At 37.3% G+C, this 23,676-nt stretch overlaps 1 protein-coding gene across 1 annotated transcript in view; it reads left to right on the top strand.

Moving 5' to 3' along the window:
• The window catches only part of Vps51 (vacuolar protein sorting 51), a 30,397-nt gene extending 18,240 nt beyond the window's left edge, over positions 1–12,157 (top strand). Inside the window, exons 9-16 of the mRNA XM_083127587.1 lie at positions 669–869; positions 1,718–1,940; positions 3,046–3,264; positions 4,338–4,478; positions 7,216–7,394; positions 9,180–9,357; positions 10,040–10,152; positions 11,944–12,157. Coding sequence (XP_082983713.1) covers positions 669–869; positions 1,718–1,940; positions 3,046–3,264; positions 4,338–4,478; positions 7,216–7,394; positions 9,180–9,357; positions 10,040–10,152; positions 11,944–12,052 — 1,363 coding nt within the window. The 3' untranslated portion in view covers positions 12,053–12,157. The remainder of the gene's footprint in view (positions 1–668; positions 870–1,717; positions 1,941–3,045; positions 3,265–4,337; positions 4,479–7,215; positions 7,395–9,179; positions 9,358–10,039; positions 10,153–11,943) is intronic.
• Positions 12,158–23,676: the final 11,519 nt, after the last annotated feature.

Raw genomic sequence — 23,676 nt, 5'->3', positions numbered from 1 at the left:
TTTTTAGTTGAAATGTTTTTGTCCCCCCCCCCCCCCCCACTTTATGTACAGAAAGGCTTATTGGGACGGCCTACAGTTTAAAGTGCGATCCGAACCACTATGTGCGTACACCATGTATTGAACTGGGAATCCCTTAATTACAAGGCAACAACATTAACACTATGCCATCAGGGAGGCCTTGATAATTGTGTAAAATGTGTGCAAAATATGTGATTGCAATATTTTAAAGCAATACTGTGGTATAGTTGCAATACAATACATCTAATACAATTTTAATATTAATATTTCCTACACTCCCTATGCTGAAGAAGGCAGTTTATATTTCAGTAAGAAAGAGAAAAACTTTACAACATTAGGTCTCAAGTTTCAAGTTTGAGGAAGACCTTGATAGAGGGTTGAAACATAAGGTGTTTTTTTTTTTGGATCAATGTTGACTGCTTTGGCGAAACATAGCTGTTCAAAGGAATTTTAGAAATGTACAACATTCAAACATCATTATTGGTATTAATAATGGTTGTTTCAAATTGGTGCATGATCAGCATCTGTTGAAACAGTGTGAAAATACATGATCAACTTCAGCAAACATGCTTCTTTTATCATTCTTTATATTAAAGTGAGCGTCATTGTACAGTTGATGATGATGTTAATGCTACCCTTGTCTTTTGCAGTGAGGAAATGGATGCAATGGCACTCGCTAAGCTAGGAAGTTTTGTTCTGGAGAACATGAACAGATACTTTAACATCATCAAGAGGCGTGTGGAACTGGAGCAGGAGGGTGGAGACACCACTATTCTAGTCAGAGCGCTGGACAGGTTCCACAGGCGCCTGCAGGCTATGAACACCTTATTTGTTGACACAGATTTTGCTAGGTTGGTATAACTATTTTTTGTTCAAGGAAATGCATACAGTAGAACCTTGAATGTATGTTTCTCTGGAAATAAGGATGAAAAAACGTAAAGTGTAGAAAAATTTAAAATCAGGGAACATAAAGCCAAGGTTCTACTCTATCTTTAATTGAAAAATGTTGCATGGTGTTAAAGTTTCTACCAATAACCGGACAGAGAACTTGTTTCAGATTAGTTCCAGATCTAGTCACTTTCAGCAAAAATTTACCTGTGCATGATAAGAATCTAATTTTGGTTCTTTTCACGAAGATCAATAACTTTTAATCCAGGAAAGTGTAAAATCCTGGGAAAATATTATAGGATTTTGCACTATTGGAACCATGAAGATTGAATGTATAATGCAGAAAAATGTAAAATCGGGGATCCACTGTAAATACTAGACCAGAATCTTGCCTTGAAAAAACCTTACAGTTGTTGAAACTGTGCTTGCAATGTATTTACAAGTTTACAAGCTTCAAGGCTGTAAATATTATTTTTATTGTGTCTTTATGGCATGTATTATTGTTTTCATAACACTATAGAAGGAATAAATTGATTGAGTTATTATTGTGCAGTTAGACAAGAGATAAATGAAAAAAAAATATGCATGAAATGTTTGCCTTTTATTATAGGATTGATTATTTGGATATTGATAACAGTGGTAAAGTTTTTAACTTTGGTCCCCTGAATAATGTATAATTGAGGTTCCACTGTATCAATAAATTTCTTATTGGGTCATCCTTCATAATTCTTTTCTATTGTTGAATCTTGCTACAAATTAAAATAAAAACACAGACAACACTTCGTCCATATCTACATTGTGTTAATTGCAGAACGGGCACTGAAATAGTGCTGGAAGCTGGGAGGCGTCAGTGCGCTCACTACCTAAACATCCTGAAGAACCACTTCACCGACTTGTTGATGCAAGTGAGGCAGAGCCTGGCTGCCCCGAAGGTCATCAGCCAGGAAGGTGATAATACAAGCTTGTCGGAACTTCTGACGACTCTCGTGCTAGCTACCGTGGAGAAGATGAAGAACATCCTTGGAGACCTGATGGTAGGTTGGTTTTGAAAATCAGATACGAGAAAGGGAAGGATTCGTAGCACTAAAGTGTATTATTCAGGAAGTAAAGTGTGTTATTCAGGCACTAAAAATGGTGTGTGTGATTATTTTTCTTCTTCTGCTGCTGTTGCCTCTGTATAAGTATCAGTGGTTTTCTGTGCAATCATTAAAGCCTCTTTACAGAAGAATGATTAGCGCTTTGGTGCATGTGTCCTTTGCTGGCCTCCATGGTGGAGTGGTTAGCACAGCATGCTATGATGCAATGGGTCCCTGGTTCGAATCCCTGCCTGGGCATAGATGTTCTTTGTGAGTGTCGCTTCATCAATTTCATCATATCACCACTCATCCTTATCTTCGCGATTAGCCAAAAGTGGCAGAAATGCAAAGTAAAATATGCCAAATCAATCAAAGCATGTATTCTTTTTTTTTGCTTCCCGAACTTCTGGCTTTAACCCAGCATCAAGAAGGCCATTATGAACTACTTGAAAGATTAATTATTAAAATACACATGAAATGTACTTATGTATCCACATTACAGTTTATTCATTCAATTAATTTTGCTGTCCACTGCCACCGTCCACATCGGAACTTGTAACTATGAACTTGGCAGACTTGAGGTCTCCCATAATAGGTCTAAGTTCAGTAACATGAATTCTTGAATGAAATAGTATCAGACTCTGGTCTAACAAACATAATAACCTCAATGATTCTTTTACCTATTTTTGTTTATTTCATGTATAACCAAAAGGTTTCTTTCTTTAGAAAAAAGAACTGCAAGAAGAATATCAAAGTGTGAAATTGTAGAATCAGTTATAGACTATTCCTTGTTTAGTCTTCCAAATTTTCAGACTGGCCTCAATCTGACTATAAGCAAACTAAATGTGATTTCTTCTTATTTTTAATATGTTGATGTGGCATGTAAAGAACTGAAAAAAGCATGAAGATGACAGAGAAGGGGGTCAAGACCTCTGAGCTAATTTTAGTTTCCATTTTGTTCTGTTTGTGTGTGTGTGTGTGTGTGTGTGTGTGTGTGTGTGTGTGTGTATTAAGTGTGAGAAGAATGAATTCTGAATTGTGTATATCTTAATTTCTCCCACAGGTGTTCCTACAGCCAGATTTAACGTTTGGTCTGAAGCCTCGTTTCCGTGAAGTGTTCTGCTGTGAAAGCGTGAGGGAAGGCCTGGTGGTCAGCTTCCTCGTGTACATCACAAACACCGCGAGGAGCTTCTGCGAAGGCCAGGACAAGGCTCCTCCGTCATTGCTACTGCTGCTCTCCAGGATGTGTCTAGAGTTCGAGATGTCCAACATCCATTACCTGGTAGGCTCAAACTTATTACTAGAGACTTACGCACATATAACTATATTATTTAAGGAAGTGTTAGTGAAGAGAATGAACTTTGATTAGTGAATAAACTTTTATGCTTGCATGAAAAATTACTGCCCACTTTTGATTTTTAAATGTTAGTGCCGTGCCTAAAAGTGTTCATAACTTCATGCGAAGTTAGTACAATGTTTTTATTCATTGTAGACAGTAATCTCGTCCATATTAAAATCAGGATACAAGCACAACATACCAGAAAGCATGAAAAGCTGTCTCTGTTTCAGAGATATTACATCCCTGTTGTAACAATAACTGAAAGAAGGGGAAAAGGGTAAAAACACCAAAACTGCTTGGTAGAGTTCAATCCTAGTTTCCTAGGACATTCTCAACCAAAAAAGGTTTTACTGTGTACTGTTTTTTTGACCGATTTTATCATGCTCTGACTATAAATAAAAAATTGATCTGAAATCTTACTGCTAGAAAATATTATGAAAGTAATTTGTGAAAATATTTCTGGGTGTAAAATAAAAAATATTATTTTTCAGATATTTAGTCAATTTATGTTAACGAGTTATAGAAAAAAAGGTAAAACTATCCACTGTGCATTGCACCATGCCATGCAGGTGTATAGCGGATGTAGAAATACAGGTCTCACAATTGGCAATCAGACATCCTACCAACTGGACTATCCAGTGTTAATAATAATTTGGTACTACAGAAAATAAGAAATGTCTTGCAGAAAGCAATAATTTAACTAAAAATTACTTACACATTGTGTCAATGTAATTTATTTGCATAAGCACTTATTGTGTTCTATTTGTTGTTTAGCAACGTGTTTCTCTTTAAGGAATATTAACATGCGTAAAAAAGTGTTTGTCACAACAAGAATGCACAGGCTATCAAGTTCATCGTAGAACCTATAATTTTATTAAATAGATATAAGATTTGATGGTTTCACACATGTTTAAGTTACTAAAAAGTAAAATTAAGTGCAAATTTGAATGATTTTATTTTTAATATGGGTGGTAAATGTAATTATTTTTGGTAATTTGTGTACTATTGATGCACAGGTGAATTTGACTGATGAGCAGTTTCACATAGAGGAGAGGTCAAGCTTAACGCCAGCCACGCAGATCTGCTCCAGCATGAGGGAAGTGGCACAACAGCTCCTCAATCACTATGTCCGCATGCAGGGCCTCAGCGTCTCTCAGGTAATATTTGCTGACCTACATGGTCAAGTGGTTAGTGCAACATGCTACAATGCCGAGGGCCTCAGGTTTGAATCCTAACCTAGGCATGGATGTTCTCTGTGAGTGTCCATTCATCATATTATCACTCATTCTCATCTTCGGAATTAGCCAAAGTTGCAGAAATGCGAAGCAAAATAAATCAATCTCAGGTAATAATCTTCATTTCACCTTGGTAATGTTGTGAAGTTTGAAGTAAGTATTAGTGTTGCACTTCTAATTACATGGTTATACAATCCCATACATGGAAACACTTTATAATAAGCCTCCATTCTTTGTGTGCGTTCCCCCATTTGTTGGTACTGGATGCAGTACAAGAATTCAAAAGAACACTTCTACTGTATAGTTTAATATCAGTATTTGTCTTAATAATGTTACAGCTACCTGATACATAGGGATGTGAAGTTTTCATTTTAACGATAACACCAAAAAGTTGAGGAAAACAAAATAAAGTGTTTAAAATACATTTGGGTTGGTTAAGGAGGCAAGTTTTTGGTGTTTTGGAATTTCGAAATAAAGTGCGAATAACACCAAATTTTGTAGTTTAAAGGTGCCGCAAAATATGCAATATAAACTGGGGATAACTTTTTTTGTTCAAAAGCTGAAGCGCTGTGATGAGGGTTTGATTTAAAAGAGATTGTCATGCTTCGTTTATTATAGTTTTGCATAGATATGACTGACAGTACTTTGACCTCATCCTGAAACTGAATTTGCTGTGGGGATCTTCCCAGAAGAGAAGTTTAGTAGGAACGGGAAAATTTTCAGGGAGAAACACCTGTTGTGTTTGTTGCAAGGGGAGGGGGTCAGGGTGTGTGTGTGTGTGTGTGTGTAGGTGTGTACACAAAACTATTTTGAGGTCTGAGAGTGATTTTTTTGGCATTGTTAGGGAAATTTCAGTGAGCGAGAATCACTGCGACTGCATAGTCGTGCATTTCCTTTTGCTTCTGTGATGTACTTCGCAGCATGCCAAAGTCAGCAGTAAATGCATTAGTTTGTTTCTGAAGAACTTTATGCTTCAGATAGAGCATCATTATTTTGTAATCACTGCAATTGCAAAATGACATGGGAGAGGAAGGATTCTGCGATTAAGCACAATGCAAGTAAGAGGCACAAATTGAAGAGAAGTAAACCAGGTGAAACAAAGCTGCAACTTTCTGTCATTGAAGGATTCGAGAAGCAACTGTGGAAACCTTTGTTAAAGCCTAGAAGTAAAAGCTCTAGTAGTTTGTCGATGGGTAAAGAAATCATGCCACTGGAGTGAACAGGAAAAACTGCTATCTTTCTTTAGAAATGCATTTTGTATAGGAATGCTGTGAACATTTACTACGATATGTGGAAATCCATCAATGTAATTGTAAACTGAAAAGAGAATTTAGTAAAACAAATTTTGAAAAATGTGTTCTGTCAGAATGGAAAGCTAGAAATGTGATTGTGTTCAAAGATTTGGGTGATATCCTTCAATGAACATTTCTAGTTTTCCAAATGCAACAAATTTGGTCATTTCTCTCAAAGGTAAGGCTTAAATTTATTTATTTTGTCATTAAAACTAAAATTTGCTTAAATTTTCCACAACTAAAGCAATGTGAGAATCTTATGCATAGAAGAAACAGTAAAAATGCATGTAAAAATAAAACCGATTTTAAAATCATATCATCGCTTTATACCCTAAACTGCAAAAAAATACACTGAATTGCAATAAAAAAATAACCCCAAAATTTAGGGAAAAATAAAATGAAGACTTCATGTCCCTACCGATACAGTATTTTTTCATGAACAATATTAATGCAAATAATGCCTTGGTGCTGTGTGCATAATCTGTTGGATTCCTAGTTACAGGTTCATAGGTGTATATAGCTCAACTTTGTTAAAAATACATATTAAATAAAATACATTTAAAAATGAAAAGTATATCCCTGATATAGATCATATTCTACACTTAGGAAATTTTTGGGCATTCTTCTGTTAAAAGTATTGAAAATTTTTATCAGTCTGATGTTAAATAGCCTGGAATTTGCTACCACGGTTAGTTAATTTTTGGAAAACAATGTTTTTCTATCTGCTAAAGAACTCTGGTGACAAATGCTAATAAAAAAATATGACAATATGATCCTGATTTTTTTTGCCATTTTTATATCTATTATTACTTCATGAATTACGTTAATGCAGTTTAATTTTTTATTACTTTTATAGTTACTTTATAGTTTGAAGACAAGTAATTTGTTAACCTTGAAGAATAAATACAAACAAGGTCCCTTAGTGAAACTTTGATATGCTAAACATTTTCAGTATAAACTTGATCAGAATTAATAAAAATTATCCCTAATACTGTATCTTGTGAGAAAGCAATGTATTTTCAATCTATGAACACAAATACGATAATCCTATTTGTAGTAAGTTTTCCTGGATTTCATTCCTAGTAGAGCTTCCATTTTAGTGTTTCATGTTCTAGAGTTATTCTCAGTTCAGCACTATGTACCAGGCACTTGCTGCGTGATTGGTCCACCATCTCCCCACCGAAGGCCTGAATCTGAACCTGGGCATGATTGTTCTTTTTATATGTGTAACTTGATTAATTTCAGATAATCACCATTTATGCTCTTTTGGAAATTAGAAAAGCTCCAGTGAAAAGACTGCGAAACGTGCAAACACTGCACAAACTTGGATTTGAAAAGAAATTTAGAAAAGAGAAATTGTGTTTCAGATGCTGCGTAAGTCCGTAGAGACGAGGGACTGGCTGCACACCATAGAGCCCAGGACGGTCCGGGCAGTTATGAAGAGGGTCGTTGAAGATATGGCCGCCGTTGACACGCAGGTCGGGACACTCTATGAGGAGGGCCAGAGGCAAGATCGAAGCTCAGACTCCAGCCGTCGCACCCATAGGTTAGTTTGTCATTGTTCAAAATCAGTAGTCACAAAATGCAAGTGTAATTTTTAGAGTTGAGCTGGTACCACTTTGAATTGACACCAATACCATTGCTTGAAAAAACTGTAACAGATCAAAGTTAAGCTCAACTGTAGCAATCTACTGGATTTTTGCATTAAAATATTAATAATTTCACATGGAAGAATTATTGAACCACTAAATCCATTTCTCCCCACGATGCTGTTGCAAAAATTATGAAAATGGTGCATGGTGGATATTTAGCATTTTTGTAAACACCGCAACGCACCCAGATTCCAGAAAATTGTCAGGTCAGTTCTAGTCATTTTTTGTTTGGTGTTTAATTGAATTTATCAGGTCACGTTTTTTGGCAGCTATGCAATTCTGAATTATAAACATGATGGAAAAGTGGTATATTTGGCTGAGCATTTCATTTTATTGCATGAATATTGTGTATTTTCAGTTATGTGGTAAGTTGGTAATTTTCTGTATATTTCTTTGGTCAATCAAGTTTATACTTTACTATAAATTATTTTTTAAAGAAATTCAGTAGAGAGCAGCCATAAAAATGCCTGACCTTGGCTTTGAATTGTATTCCTAACACTGTTAAATATTGTAGTGTGACATACAATGGTTTCATCTCACAGGAAATAAAGGAATATTTTTAAATAAATTCAGATTGTGTTAATTAAATGTAGTGTAGTTATATCCACTTTGGCAGATACACTTGTTTCGCTATATGTTTTTTTTTTGTTTTTTTTTAATTTTTATTGAATATTATGAATTAGTCATCAAATGGCAGTTAAATGTTGAAGGCTAGTTTCAAACCTTGAAGGTAGCATCACGAATGTCGGTTATTGACCATTTATAATGACGACTGCCTGAAAACTTTTTAAATTAGTACGATCTCGTATTATCTCTATCAGGAATCACTTCAAGTGCACAGACGCAAGATTCTTCGAAGTGGATGAACAATATTCTACATATTGTTTACATAAATATTTGCACAGCCTCAATTCATTCAAGCCAATCCTGTGTCTTTATTGTTCGCTACAAATAAAGCTGCTTTCAGACTGAAGTGAATAACAACAAGCAAAACGACACAAACCGTACATACCAGAATAGTTACTTTTCCTCCAGCCTGTAATAAAACATTCACCATGTATTTGAAACAAACAACAGACTAAGGCAACATGATGCATGCAAAATTAACAATCTATTCTAGAGTGACATGCAAGTAATAAGCATCATACGCAGCTCATCATATCAGTCCCATATGGAATGTTGCATTCTGAAATTTCCATAAGAGAAGTTTACTATACTCTATACTAATTTTCAATATTTCAACCTTTTGAACTACCTCTTGGAAAGTTCACTCACAGGATCTTTAACTAACTGGAATAACTCATTATGAAATGTAAAGCAGAAATTGTTTATTGTTGGCAACATTTCATCCTCTACACGGTGTGTTCATTGGGCCAAAGAAAATCAAAATAAAACAGGATAACAAGGCCTTTTGCGTAACAACAGTGGCAACAAGGTCAAATAAACTCTTCAACTAACAAATTACAAATAAAATTAATGTCAAAGATTTAACCAATCCTCCTCAAAATATGAGATACAATTCAATATCTTCTAGTTTTCTTCTGGTTGCGTTTATTAACATCACCCTTTGAAATGTTAGTTGAGTGAAAAGCAAGCTGGAAAAGTACCCCAACTAATTTAATTAATATTACATTAATCTCTGTTCCATGCTAATGCTAGTTTTACTTCCATCCTATCAGTGCAAGTATTTCGCGACACCAGTATCGTTCCAATTGGTCGTCTTATGCTCCCAGCCAGTTGGATGGAAGCCTCGTCACCAACATCCAGAAGCTCTTCTCGGAGAGGATAGAAATATTTTCATCCGTGGAGTTTTCGAAAGTGTCCATTCTGACTGGCATCATTAAGATAAGCCTTAAGGTGAGAAATGTTTCAGTTTTTCTTTAGGCATATTGAATGTAGGTGCACTTTTAGTGTGTAATATTGCCTGTGGAATGTCTTACTTTGTCATCAAGGAAATGAATGCACAGTGGTAATGATGGACCAGAAGTATCCCTAGCCCATCTAGCAAGTTGTCTGAAACAACCAAAAAATCATCAGTTAATATAAGAGCTGATATAAATTACACTTTTAGATGTCTAGTAAAGGTATAATACATCAAGATATCTAAAGAGACAGTCTCCCATCTTTGACATCCAAAAAGATTCAAGCCGGCCTTCATGGCGATTGGTTAGTGTAGCGTGCTACAATGCCAGGGGTCCCAGGTTTGAATTCCGGCCTGGACATTCCTTGTGAGTGTCCCTTCGTCAATTTTATCACATCATCACCCATCCTCATCATCGTGATTAGCCAAAAGTGGCGTACTCCCCTTGTACTACAGGATATACTTCTGAAGGGACCTCGTTTTAACCTTCACTTTACATGTAGTATTACAACCATTTTAACTACCCTGTGGAAACCTGATTTTATATTTTTCTGCAACATGCAAGTGCTCTTTTAAAATTCATCTCTAAAGAAGTTAAGTGGACATAGCAAAGCGTAAGATAACAATTTACGACGTCCCAATGTCATTAATATTCTGATTATTATTCCTATTTTTCAGACTTTTCTGGAGTGTGTACGGCTGCGGACATTTAGCAGATATGGTCTTCAGCAAATTCAGGTGGACACTCACTACCTTCAGCTGTATTTGTGGAGGTTTGTGAGTGATGAGAAGTAAGTGGAACAATTCCTCTCGTTCTTTATCCATGCATGACAAGAAGTAGTTTATTGTACAGATGAACCAGGTAGAGAGGATAACTTTACTTCATCCAATAGCCTTACAATACAATCGATTAGAAAAATATTTGAGTTATGAATGAAGAAAATAAGAGTGCTGATAAAATGCTGTTGTAAAAAGTAAACGTGCTCTGATGAACTGAATTTCTTACAGGAAATATTTTATGAAGGGTTACCAGATTGCTGTAAGAGAAAAGTAGGACATAATGTCCCAAAATGTAGGACTTTAAGTCAAAATGTAGGACACAAATCATTCGCAATAAATAATACACATTTGTAGTACATGTTAGAAAGTAATTTAAAATTGATACTTTCAGTTTTAAGAAAATATGATTTCTTAACAAATTCGAAACTAGTCAAAATATATTTATGAGAGATTGAACAGTCAAACTCCTTTATAATGTACTGAACCAGTACCAAACTTTTTGCAGACTTTATGAAAAAAGAAAATTATCTCATGCGTTTGTTGTACTGATGGTAATGAAAGTACTCTCAAAACGTGCATTATGACCTCGCAAACAAATATTCAGCAAATACCGTAACTTGAAATAGTTCCAGAAGTTTCATATTTTAGTTCAATAACTTGGTTCTCTATATCCTTGTTTACAATTGAAATATTGAACAAGAATGGAAAACACCTTGTTCCGTCAGTATAAGCCCCAAGGCAAGAAATTTCACTCAGGCACTGAACAGTGACATCATTAGAATGTGACCCCAAAACTTCGTTCATAAATTGCTTCCATTTTTGTTCTAGCAGGACAACTTTCATTTTATTTTTGGGCAATGACTGAATCAAAATAAATTTCGCTATTGCGTTTGGGAGTGTAGTCTATAGAATTGTAACTTGCATGATTTCTCTTTGTTCAACTGAAACACTTATTTTCCTAATTAATATTATGTGAAGCTCAAAATGTAGGATATTAATGATATTTTTAAAATTCCTCCCAGACGCTGGACATCAGGCTAAGATGTAGGACATGTCTGAGAAAAACCAGATGTCTGGTAACCCTAAGTTTATGGTACTTAAAACTAAAGAGCCAGGACCTGCCCGAGTGGGTTTTTCATTGGGTCTCCTCATCAAGTCCCATCACCACCATTTTCTGGCTTTTCAAGTAGCTCCTCAATTGTCCTCACAACTCTGGGTCAATGCCAAAATTTTGGGGGCTCCCACCAGGAATTGAACCCAGAACCTCACGCTCCAAAGACAAGAGCACTGGCCATTTGACTACACCGGAACCCAGTGTATGGCACTTAGTATAATTCATCATGTGGGAACCAGAGGAACATAACTCCAAAAAATGCAGTTTTTATTGTTTAAATGAACTCCTCTGAAGAGCTTACAAGTCTAACATATTCCTAAGAATACGTTATCCTCTCTCCTGTACATTTGTTAAAGTGGATTGACGTCCCTCTGGTTCTCACATGATGAGTTCATTGAAAAGTTATGAAAATTATGCCTCAACTATAAGATTGAATGTGTACCAGCACCATTATTATTAAAGAAGTCGACATCTGGGCTTCAGAAATACGAAACACTGCTTTGATCTCTGTTGTGCTACAATTTGCATAGCTTTTTAGTAATTTAGAATCAATGTGTGACTGAATAGATTTACCTTAGAATATGATGTGTATTACAGTTTACAAAACCAGGACACCTTTATATTAATAAGAAACAGGATTGCATATGCAATTCTAAGCTTTCTTACAACTTATTTACCTTTCTTTTAGTTTGGTCCATGTTCTCTTGGATGAAATCCTTGGAAGTGCAATTCATCGTTGTCTCGACCCAGTCCTCATGGAGCCTAGCGTGGTGGAAATGATCTGCAGTCGGGGTTAGGTTACAGTGACCATGAGAACATTCCAATGTGATTTTGCAGCATTTTGTAAACTTTGTGTATACATGTTGTAAATATTTTTCTGCAGTAAATATTATTGCTTCTTACACTCAAACTTTGTTCATTAGTATTTTTTTTTTTGTGTACAGACCCCTTTTTTTCTTGTTTTAGTGCACAGACTTTTCTTGATACACAGTTGGTGCTACAGTATATTGACTGGCAGACAGTGTAAATTGCTAGTTGGGGAGGCTTGGGTCTGGCTGAGGTGTGCTCATATGTTTTAACATAGTAGCAATGGGACAGTGAAAATTTTGCTAACTGGGGTGTGATACCATCCAAGATACAGATGGTATAGAAAGTTGTGGTGAAGGGGAGGAGCCAATGTGATGAGAAGAAGGGGAGGGGGTGGAGATGGGGTTTGGTTGGGAAAGTTACTGAGGGTCCTTATTACGGTCAGAGTCTGTGGTTGCACTCGGCTGAAGCATGGGCCCCCTCTGATCTTTTTGGTACTGAGGTGTTGGTGGATTAGGGTAATGAGTGGATGGTCGCTATCCGGAAGCAGACATTGAAAGGAGTATTGTGACCTTTGGTATGGGTGGCGACAGTCAAGTCCAGGTTTTGGGTGCAGGAGCGGTGGTTGATCCTTAGCTTGTGGACTGGATGTTACCCCCACGTAAATGCCACCACAGATGTTGCAGGTGAGGATAGAAATGTGACAGGTTCCTTTTAAGTGGAGCATGTCGAAGTGAGAATGGAACAGATTCTGTACCTTGGGAGGAGGGTGGGGTATTTTGTAGCAGCAGAGGTTGGTAAGGGTTGCTTGAAAATATTACAAGAGTCAAATGAAAATCTTAAAAATCCAATAAAAATTGTAGGGCAGACTTCGTACAGCTCAAATTTACATGAGGTATCAACTGTTATTTACAATATGACGTAAGGCTGCAACACTTCAAAACGATTTTTTCGTTATTTTAAAGATGGTGCCTCCTATGCACATGTGCACCAGTGAAGAGGAGTGGTTTCTTGCCCTCTGTCAGCGTAAAAGTTACAGAACTTGCTCAGAAAATGAAAATTCAATATCTCTGTGCATGCTTACCACACCGGCAAGAATACTAATCCAGGAGAAAGTTCGACAATGGCCTTAGTTCGTAGGGAGATGGGTGGAAAGGCCTTCGCAGTGGCTCACAAGTGACTGCACATGGACCCCAAGACGTATTCTTCTTGAGGTACACAGCCACTAATACAAAGTTCAAAATGTATGTAGATCAGAAATAGATCTGTGCTAAAGTGCAACAAACTTGTGCAAGCCTACATACAGAAATCTACTAGATAAGCAACAAAAACAATTTGACTCTCCCTTGTAACTGTGGGCTTGTCTGGAAAAATGTTTCTGGTTTCAGGATCACTGTGGAGAATGGGCAGGAGGGAACATAGGGTGTGTCTGATTCTGTTGCAGTGGGGATGATATTGGGTGAGTAGTACAGATGACGAGGGGGTTCTTGGTGGAGGCATGCGAGGCAGCTCGGGATATTTGTTTTGTGACCAAGGTTGAAGGATAACCACGATTGGCCAAAGCTTGGTGTAGGCAGAAGTAGAGCGTGAATCTTCACGCTATACACCTGAGACTTCAAATACCCTCAAAATGCAAAGTCCAACGGATTCAAATCCTTTTTTGTCATGATTATTAAACATTCATGCCCACACAACAGTACGATTTCTGCACGTTCCAACTGTATCATTCACTGCAACAAAGGAACAAAACACAGTCCGTTTTAACATTTAGCCTGTGGTAGGACCTTTCGGACACCTTGTATGAATGTTGTGTGCGTTTGTGTAAAAATCTAGACTGGTAGAAGATTGCAGCATTCTGCATTACCAGTACATATATCTAAAGAGATGTATGTTTATCTGTCTCTCTTTTATCTGTTTAGCAGAAGGGAGAAAACTACAGCATATATGAGAATTTTGAATGAAAGGGTGTCATTTAGAAATATGTTACACAGGGAAAATGGCAACAGCAATAAATATAATAATTATTTTTCATACTAAAAATTTCTTTCTTTTCTGTTTTTTAATGTCGCTTTTATACCACTAGATTAATCAGTGTAATAAAGAAATTGCATGACTAGATGAGATAACAAATAGACTGAAGTATCCATGCCTTGTCTGGAATTTGAACCCAGGACTCTTGGCTACTTGGTTCTATGTGCCCTAACCTCAGCACACACAATAGTGTGGAAAATCAGTTCTCCATGTTGAGGATGAAATATACCCTGAAATAAAATACTAGACTTTGCAATTGCAAAATGAATTTTGATTATAGAAAGGAATCTCGCATATCTTCATTTAATGTGGTCTTTCTGTGAAAATGACAGGTCCAAATTGGAATTTCTTCATATAAATTACAATCGTCCATTGGCGTATTTGCTATTTTATGTCAAGATAATAGTTGTTGATTATTGTTCTTTGACAGTATACCTCATACCTGCATCTCGTTGGTCTTCTAATTTGTCTAATACTTTTGCCTTGTAATCAGGGAGTCTTGAGTTCAATTCTCATTTATGGCAGTTCAAAGCTCACTTTAAACTGTAGGTCCACTTCTCATTAGCCATGTGAACGCAAACTGGCATGTCGCAATAAGAATTTAGGGATACTAAAATTGAAACTATACTCACGGTGCAATGCTAATTAAGAATCTCTTAAGAATAAAGAAGTGATAATAAGGGCAGATTTTTTCCTCATAAAATCCATGCTATTTCCTTCTTGATAATGAGTGTATTTGGATCAGATTTACGAAGTTTGTATAGTGGTTACTTAACTTTTCATCCATATAATTGCATCTATTGGGAATAATAAAGAACACAAGCAATAAATTTAATTCATCCTTGCACTCCATAATATTATAAGAGTCACCACTTTATAATGCACACGTCACAAAGCATTTTGGTATTTGAAAACAGGATACATATCGTTCGTATTCCTGACGACGATTCTGTGCTCCTATCCTGCAGAATGGCCATGGCCAGCTTATTCACACAACCTGAACTGCATCGAAAATGGATGGGCACTTCCGAAGACAACCATCGCCAATCGTCCGACCCACAGAGCCTCCAAAAGTTCACAGAGACCACCCTACAGGAATTGAGAGCGTATCCTTCAGGAGATACTGGATAACATGGTGCAAAGCATGCCACATCTTGTAGAGAGGTGCATACATACTTGGGGAATGCCCATGGGCTGCTGAAGAGGAACAACTGCATCAACGATGACACTCATTATGCACCTCAGTTGTTTTGGTCCACTTTGTAACAGTATTACTGTATACTTTTTACCTCTTGTTTTGTGTAAACACTTAGCATTTGCTTTCAAATAAAGTTATTTTGTTGTTTTTGCCTCATTTCTTGGCATATTCCATTTCCTCCGATACCCATATTACATTCCAGTTTGTAAATACGTATCATATTATGCTACATTTTCTTTTATCACTATGTTTCCCAGAATACACTGTAAAAAGTTGATTGAAGAAATGACTGTCTCTTTTGCTCTCCCTAACCATTTCTGTTTTCTATCTCTTTGGTCTCTCTATCCCTTTTTGTATCATCTTTGCTCTTACTCTTGTTCTCTCTCCTCCTCTCCCTCACTTTGTCTCACTCCTTCAAAAAGAAAGAGAACTGCAAGTGAGAGAAAATAAAAAGGAGGGAAACAAATAGAAGACAAGTGAAAGAGAGTGAAAAAGGAGAGAAGTGGAGAAGATAGAAATTGAAAAGGAAGAAGTCGAAGAGAGGAAAAGAAAAAACGAAATAAATATAGAAAGATAGATGGAAAAGAAGCGAGAGAGAAAAAGAAACAGAGAAACGCTTTGAAGGAATGACGGTCTAAGACTAACCTAATCAACATAATTTAATCATTCAGTTGTTGTTTTTTTTTTTGTTTAATATATTTATGGTGCTCGCAACTGCAATTTATAATCATTATCTACCATACATGAAAAAATATTCAAGTTTAAATATCTGATGCCTCCAGTTTTTGTAAATTAACAGGAAGACTGTCACATTTTAATGGTTGAATATTGTAAATTTTTCAGTAACTTTCAACACTGTACAAAGAAATACAGACGTTGTTCCCCTTAATAATTCAAAGCGAGCCTTGATTGATTGGTTTGTTTTAATTTACTTCGCTTTTCTGCCTAATCGCGAAGATGAGGATGAGCGATGCTATGATGAAATTGATGAAGAGACTCTCAAAGAACACCCACGCCGTGGTCGGGATTCGATCCCGGTACCCCTGACGTCGTAGCGCGCTGTGCTGTGCTCATATACAGGGTGATTGGTAATTCGACCTATTCCTGGAAAGGGGTAATACTAGAGCACATTTGCAACAAATTTGACCCTATGCACCGGGGGTCGAAAATCAATGGGTTTGTAGATTTTAGTGAAATATTCCGACTTGCGACCAAAAAACTAATAATTGTGAAAAAAACTACTACACCCTGGACACTTAATCGACACGTTGCTAACAGCTGACGAATGAGTGACTACTGGGGAAAAAATTCATGCCCATAATTCCCATACTCACAGAAAGAAACAGTCATTGGTGCACACGTCACGAAGAAATTTGGAAATTATCGTTTAAATCGAAGAGGATTACTCAAAAAATTGGTAAAACACTTAGCGTAAAAATTACGGATAAAACTTCCTCGTTTCATAAGCTCTCCAAAAATATACAAATGTTGTCAACTGGCACACGGGTTGGGGGAAAAATCTGAATATAAAGTGGAGAAGGCGCGTTTGTAGACCTCTTTGTAAAGTGAAAAGAAGTTGTCGGTTGTGAGAAATAAAGGAACGAAAATGAGTGAAATAATAATGTTATTTACCATTCTCATGATTCCAGGTTGTCAGAATTAACTGTTACAAAAACTACAAATCCTGTTAAAATTGCCTCCCCTCGGTTACGTATGCAAGCACGCAGCCTGCAGCGTACTTCAGACACAGTCACTCGCGTTGACACTCTGTCTCTAATGTCTCAACTCTCTCTCTCTCTCTCTCAACTCTTCTTGGGAATCCACTGGTGTACTGTAGACTTACTCTTACATGTGACCCCAAATGAGGAGGGATATCCTGTCAGAAGGATGGATTTGTGTCGTTATTTACTACATACCGACACTGAAGACCCCCATCACCTGACAAGAATTCTGTGGACGGACGAATCCAAATTCAACCGCAATGGTATTACGAATTTTCATAATGCTCATTTTTGGGCCCCTAAGGGTCATAACCCCAGAAAATCTTAAAAAAAAAAAGGGCTCACCAGAGAAAATTCTCGCTAAATGGGAATCATTCACAATCATGTGATCGGGCCATTCTTTCTGCCACAAAACCTAAACGGCATTACCTACGAAAACTTCCTAAGGGAAGAATTGACGACGCTGCTGGGATGTGCCGCTCGCCACAAGATGGGGTATGATTTACTAACATGATGGCTGCCCATCCCACTATTTCCGGGGTGTGCGACAGTGGCTGGACGACAATTATCCCATGCAATGGATTGGTCGAGGCGGCCCGAAACCCTGGCCGGCGAGGAGTCCGGAATTTACGCCATGCGACTTTTGCATTTGGGGTCACATGTAAGAGTCAGTCTACATTACACCAGTGGATTCCCAAGAAGAGTTGAGAGAGAGAGAGAGTTGAGACATTAGAGACAGAGTGTCAACGCGAGTGACTGTGTCTGAAGTACGCTGCAGGCTGCGTGCTTGCATACGTAACCGGGGAGAGGCAATTTTAACAGGATTTGTAGTTTTTGTAACAGTTAATTCTGACAACCTGGAATCATGAGAATGGTAAATAACATTATTATTTCACTCATTTTCGTCCCTTTATTTCTCACAACCTACAACTTCTTTTCACTTTACAAAGAGGTCTACAACACGCCTTCTCCGCTTTATATTCAGATTTTTCCCCCAACCCGTGTGCCAGTTGACAACATTTGTATATTTTTGGAGAGCTTATGAAACGAGGAAGTTTTATCCGTAATTTTTACGCTAAGTGTGTTACCAATTTCTTGAGTAATCCTCTTCGATTTAAACGATAATTTCCAAATTTCTTCGTGACGTGTGCACCAATGACTGTTTCTCTCTGTGAGTATGGGAATTATGGGCATGAATTTTTTCCCCAGTAGTCACTCATTCGTCAGCTGTTAGCAACGTGTCGATTAAGTGTCCAGGGTGTAGTAGTTTTTTTTTCACAATTATTAGTTTTTTGGTCGCAAGTCGGAATATTTCACTAAAATCTACAAACTGCAATAACTCGAAACCCATTGATTTTCGACCCCCGGTGCATAGGGTCAAATTTGTTGCAAATGTGCTCTAGTATTACCCCTTTCCAGGAATAGGTCGAATTACCAATCACCCTGTATATTCCCAAATAATTCAAGTGTGTGTATAGGTGCACTATGCTCTCCTCAAAAATGAATTATACGATGTGCTGAATTAATAGAATGGTAATACGAAATTTAAGACAGTTCATTGCTCCCCTCCCCCGAATTGTTTCCTGGGCACGCACTCCTCTCCTCGCCAAAAATTAACTCGTGCGCAATGCTCGAAGTGAAGGGGGATGCGGGGAGGTGGTATCCCCCCAGCTAACCCCACGGCTCGACCAAACATACCCCCATCCAACATTTTCCACTTGAGGAGCTGCTCGCGCGAAAACAATACAGCAGACCTTTATCTGTAACTTCTACCTTGAGTTCACAAGGCTCAAATATAGAATCAAAACACTATGAGTAGAGTACTTTCGCTCGAAAATACTGATCAAATCTCCCACGCTCGAGCGTGATTCGCTCGAATATATAGAATATCAAATATCATTTCAATCTGACTACAATCGTGCAAATATATGTGTAAAAATTCGTCCTGGTAGTTTCAGCCCATAATCATCTATTCATTTTCATATTTTGCTATAGATAGACTAAATTACATTTTAACATGGAGATGATGAGTATGTTCATTTAAACTTCAATTTCACTGCGTCTTTCACTACACGATCGATATTTGAAGTAGGGATGGCCAAACGGATCCGGATCCAAAAGTTACGGATCTGGATCCGGATCCGAAAGTTCAGGATCTGGATCCGGATCCGAGAGTTCCGGATCCGAAAATCCGGATCCGGATCCGATAGCTTCGTATCTCAATCCCATTATAATATTACCACACCTTAAAAGGTATTATGATCTTCGATTACAAAGAAATTTTTCATTAGTTAGTCCTACAAGAATTTTTTCAAGTGTTGTTCCTAAAATACTTTGCTACGCATCGGCTAACACACTCGTGCACAAAAATAATCTTACTAGTTTAACATAAAATGTCAGAGGTGATTTTCTAAATGCCATAGAAACGAATATGTATTCATTCGAATGTATTGGAAATGGAAACACACATAAATGTGAGACATTCCATTCCAGGATGAACCCTTTAACACATATAACAAGATAGAAATGTTATACGAAAATTATACAATTGTTCTACAGTTACAGTTTTACAAATTAAAATAAAACATTATAATATATGCAGTGTTATATAATTACAAAGTGTAAGACTAACAAGGAAGGTTATCTAAGTGTCCCCCTCCGATTTCCATGAAACGTGGCAGCCGTATAGTGGGGCCCAAAGGAAGAAATGCGTGTTTTTTTTGTTTCAGCTAAAAAACTGTTTTAGGGGAGCAAAACCCCTCAAATGTCAAGATGAGGACAAATTGAAGTGAGGATCTGACCCCTGTGTCCCTCCGATTTCCATGAAACTTGGCAGGTGTATAGTGGGGCCCTATGGAAGAAATAAGTGTTTTTTTTTTTTTTTTGTTTCAGCTAAAAAACTGTTTTAGGGGGCAAAACCCCCTCAAATGTCAAGATGAGGACAAATTGAAGTGAGGATCTGACCCCTGTGTCCCCCTCCGATTTCCATGATACTTGGCAGGTGTGTATAAACGAGCCCAAATGAAGAAATACGTGTTTTTTTTTGTTTCGGCTAAAAAACTGTTTTAGGGGTCAACCCCCCCCTCAAATGTCAATATGAGGACAAATTAAGTGGGCATTTGACCTATGTGTCCCCCTCCGATTTCCATGAAACTTGGCAGGTGTATAGTGGGGCCCAAAGGGACAAATACGTGTATTTTGTTTCAACTAAAAAACGGTTTTACAGATAAAAACCCGCTCAATTGTCAAGATTAGGACAAATTGAAGTGGGGATCTGACCCCTGTGTTCCCCTCCGATTTCCATGAAACGTGGTAGGTGTATAGAGGGGCCCAAAGGAAGAAATACGTATTTTTTTTTGTTTCGGCTAAAAAACTGTTTTAGGGGGCAAAACCCGCCTCAAATGTCAAGATGAGGACAAATTGACGTGGGGATCATCTGACCCCTGTGTCCCCCTCCGCTTCCCATGAAATTTGACAGGTGGATAGAGAGGCCCTATGCCCCCTGTTTCTTCCTATGCCATATTTACGTGGTTTCGGGGTCAGATCCACACTTCAATTTCTCCTCATCTTGAGGGGGGGGCTCTATACACCTGCCAAGTTTCATGGAAATCGGAGGGGGGAGACTTAGACCTCCCTTGTAAGTGTATTAATTAATTACAAATCGCGCACACACACTATACATATATATATATATATATATATATATATATATATATATATATATATATATATATATATATATATATATATATATATATATATGTATATTAGCAGGTAACAACATGTTATAAGCACATTCTTACTTTCCAAAGAAGCGCATGTTGGATGGCAAAACGGATCCGGATCCGGATCTGAAAATTCCGGATCCGAAAAATTTTAGGATCCGGAACCAACCGGATCCGCCAGGATCCGGATCTGGCCATCCCTAATTTGAAGGCCTACTACCACAGACAAATTACGGTTATACGTGAACTACTGAGGTTCGAGCGTATACCAATCGTTTGAATGTTCGAGTATTATTCGTTCGAGCGAAGAAACAGTCGATTCCGTAAGCCATCTAGTGTCATCCGTGCAAACTATAAGACGATCGAGCAAAAAAGCCTCGATGCAGCACTCTACAAAACACATTTCAAGTAAATGTATTTATGTAGATAGGCATCCAATTATGAACCTCATGTAATAAACGCTTTTTTGTTTAATATACGTACACAATTGTAATTCATGTGGATTGTATCCACACGTGAATATATATGAATGTTACAACAGCTTAGATAAAACAAGAAATTCACAGGAGACAATTTAGCCAGAGGGTAATACTATCAGAAAACATTAGTTTCCTTGCATATGCCAATCTAACGATGTAGCAGGGATGAGTGAGTCATTCAAAATGTCTGGCGTCTCTCACAAAAACACCTGTTGCGTTACGAGTAGGATTGGAAAGAGGGATTACAGAAAACAGAGGGGAAAAACACCTGTCTTCCACCTGCAATACGGTATATCACTTACCAAGCCACGTTTCATACAGAACTGTTACGTTGGATGCCAGGTATGAGTTTTGCTTCTTACTCGAGAGTTGAACACTTCATGACAAAAAAGAAATCGGTTATCAAAGTGATCAAGCGAATTTTTTTGGATGCATAGATTAAGGTATGTGTTTTCAGAATGTTAGTTTTAATAGGGCTACATTCTCCTCTGTAAGATATGAAGACTGGTGAGTTTTTGGTACCATTTTCTTGTATGCAGTGCACTACGTATTAAGATATCCGATATCTCGTTTCTTTGTTCGTATTCGATTGCTACAATTCTGGCTGTAGTTTTAGGTTCTGGTCAGAATTACATAGATAAATTAGGCACGTGCTGATATGGAAAAGAAAGTTACTCAATGAAAATAAACTATTGCCGTTTCCTTTATTTTACTTTGAAAGCAAAACGATATTTTGTGATCAATGTAGACAAGCCGATTTTCACTGTGTGACGCGTGGACATGTGCATTGATTAGGCTACCATCACCGTTGTTTAAATATATCTAATATTATAATTACACCTATAAATTATTAAGCATTTAGATCATTTTTATTATTTCTGAAACACTTGGTACAGACACCCCCCCCCCCCCAAGCCTCTCCTGAAATATAGATACGTGCCTTCAATTTTGGTTCAAAATGAGTACTGACTTCATCAAACGCCAGACACATGTTTTCAGTGGTCAAAAGACCTGCACAGAATATTAGTATTAGGGATTGAATAGTAATGCTACTATTACTTGGTAGCTTGATTTTAAATCTTATTTAACAGATGATATAATATAACAACTTTTTAAAACTATAACTTTTATACGTGCCTTATATAGAAAGTTGTATTACAAGTGAAGCGAGCGAGAACATTTTCGCTAAATATATCTTTTGAACTACAAAAATATTAATTAAATAGGATAGGACGACACAAGGTGTATTCCTTTCCCATGTTTTTTTTCTAATTTATTCAGCGTCCACTTGTCTCACTCCCGGGGCATGCGCGTCGGTGCTGGACAGGGATGGAAACTGGCATCGTTCATTTCAAATAAGAAAAAAAAAAAAACTTATTAACTTACTGTACTTTTTTAGTTGAAGCTGATAATTCTACCATTCAATTCAAAGAACAAATGGTTCCAAAGGTTTTCAATTTTCCAAAAACGAGATTTGCATGCAAGAGATTACATAACGTAAACTTTATTATTAAAATCCCCCCCGCTATCTTTCAAAGATTTTTCTTCAATGAAGTGTGTAAAGTTTAACAACAAAAAGAGAATAGCATTTCAGTATATTAAGTGTATAAATGTAAGGAAACAAAGAAAAAGAATTGAGTTAGATAACCGCTCACATTGTGAACGGAGTAATATACCCAAGGATATAATAGTAATAATAATAAATTTGCAGTCAAATAATAGTTTAAATAATAATTGTTATTTACTTACTATTAACGTTCAGTTTTATGTCTATAACCTGGCCTCCCCTACAAAACATTCTCGCCACGTCCATGGACGTCCGCAGGATGTTTTCCAGGGAGGGGCAAGCAAGGTAATTTTTTCCAGGGGGGCAAAGGAGGCATATTTTTCCCCATGATAGTGATGCCCCCTCAAAAAACACTATTTCAGTCTGAAATTATCACGTTCCTTCAACGTATTTATAATAATTAAGGTAAATTACTGTAGCTGAAATGAAATTGTGTGAAATATATAATTTTCAGGTGGACATTCATTTTGCAGGCGGGACCACGCCTCCCACCCCTTTGCCCCCTTCCGGACCTTTATGTGGACAAGGGTGTGAGCCCCTCACTCCCCTCCCCCTCTTAATCATTGCTCTGGGTACTGTTAGAATGATGCAGGTTAGTTGATATATTTCACCCCAAGATTGCATGCAGTATTGTTGAAGTCATAGTTAATTACTATTAAGGTTGAAATGAAACAGTAAAAATGATAAATTATGATTATTCTATTATCTTTTAAAATGCTGGTGGCCGCATCTGGAAAACCAGTCAGTCAACTTGCTACATGTTGAGTTTATCGAAACTAAAACTCCTATCTTTACTTACAGCTGTTCAGTTCAAAATTCGTGTAGGAACTGTGTTTACTGTACTCCAGCGAGGAAATAAGCTGGTATGTGTAGCAATTGGCAAGTGCACAGTA

This window comes from Lepisma saccharinum, chromosome 8 (assembly GCF_977018435.1).
Source record: "Lepisma saccharinum chromosome 8, izLepSacc3.1, whole genome shotgun sequence".
NCBI lineage: Eukaryota > Metazoa > Arthropoda > Insecta > Zygentoma > Lepismatidae > Lepisma > Lepisma saccharinum.
Note: the sequence above shows the minus strand (reverse complement) of the source record. Positions and strands in the feature narration are given on the sequence as shown.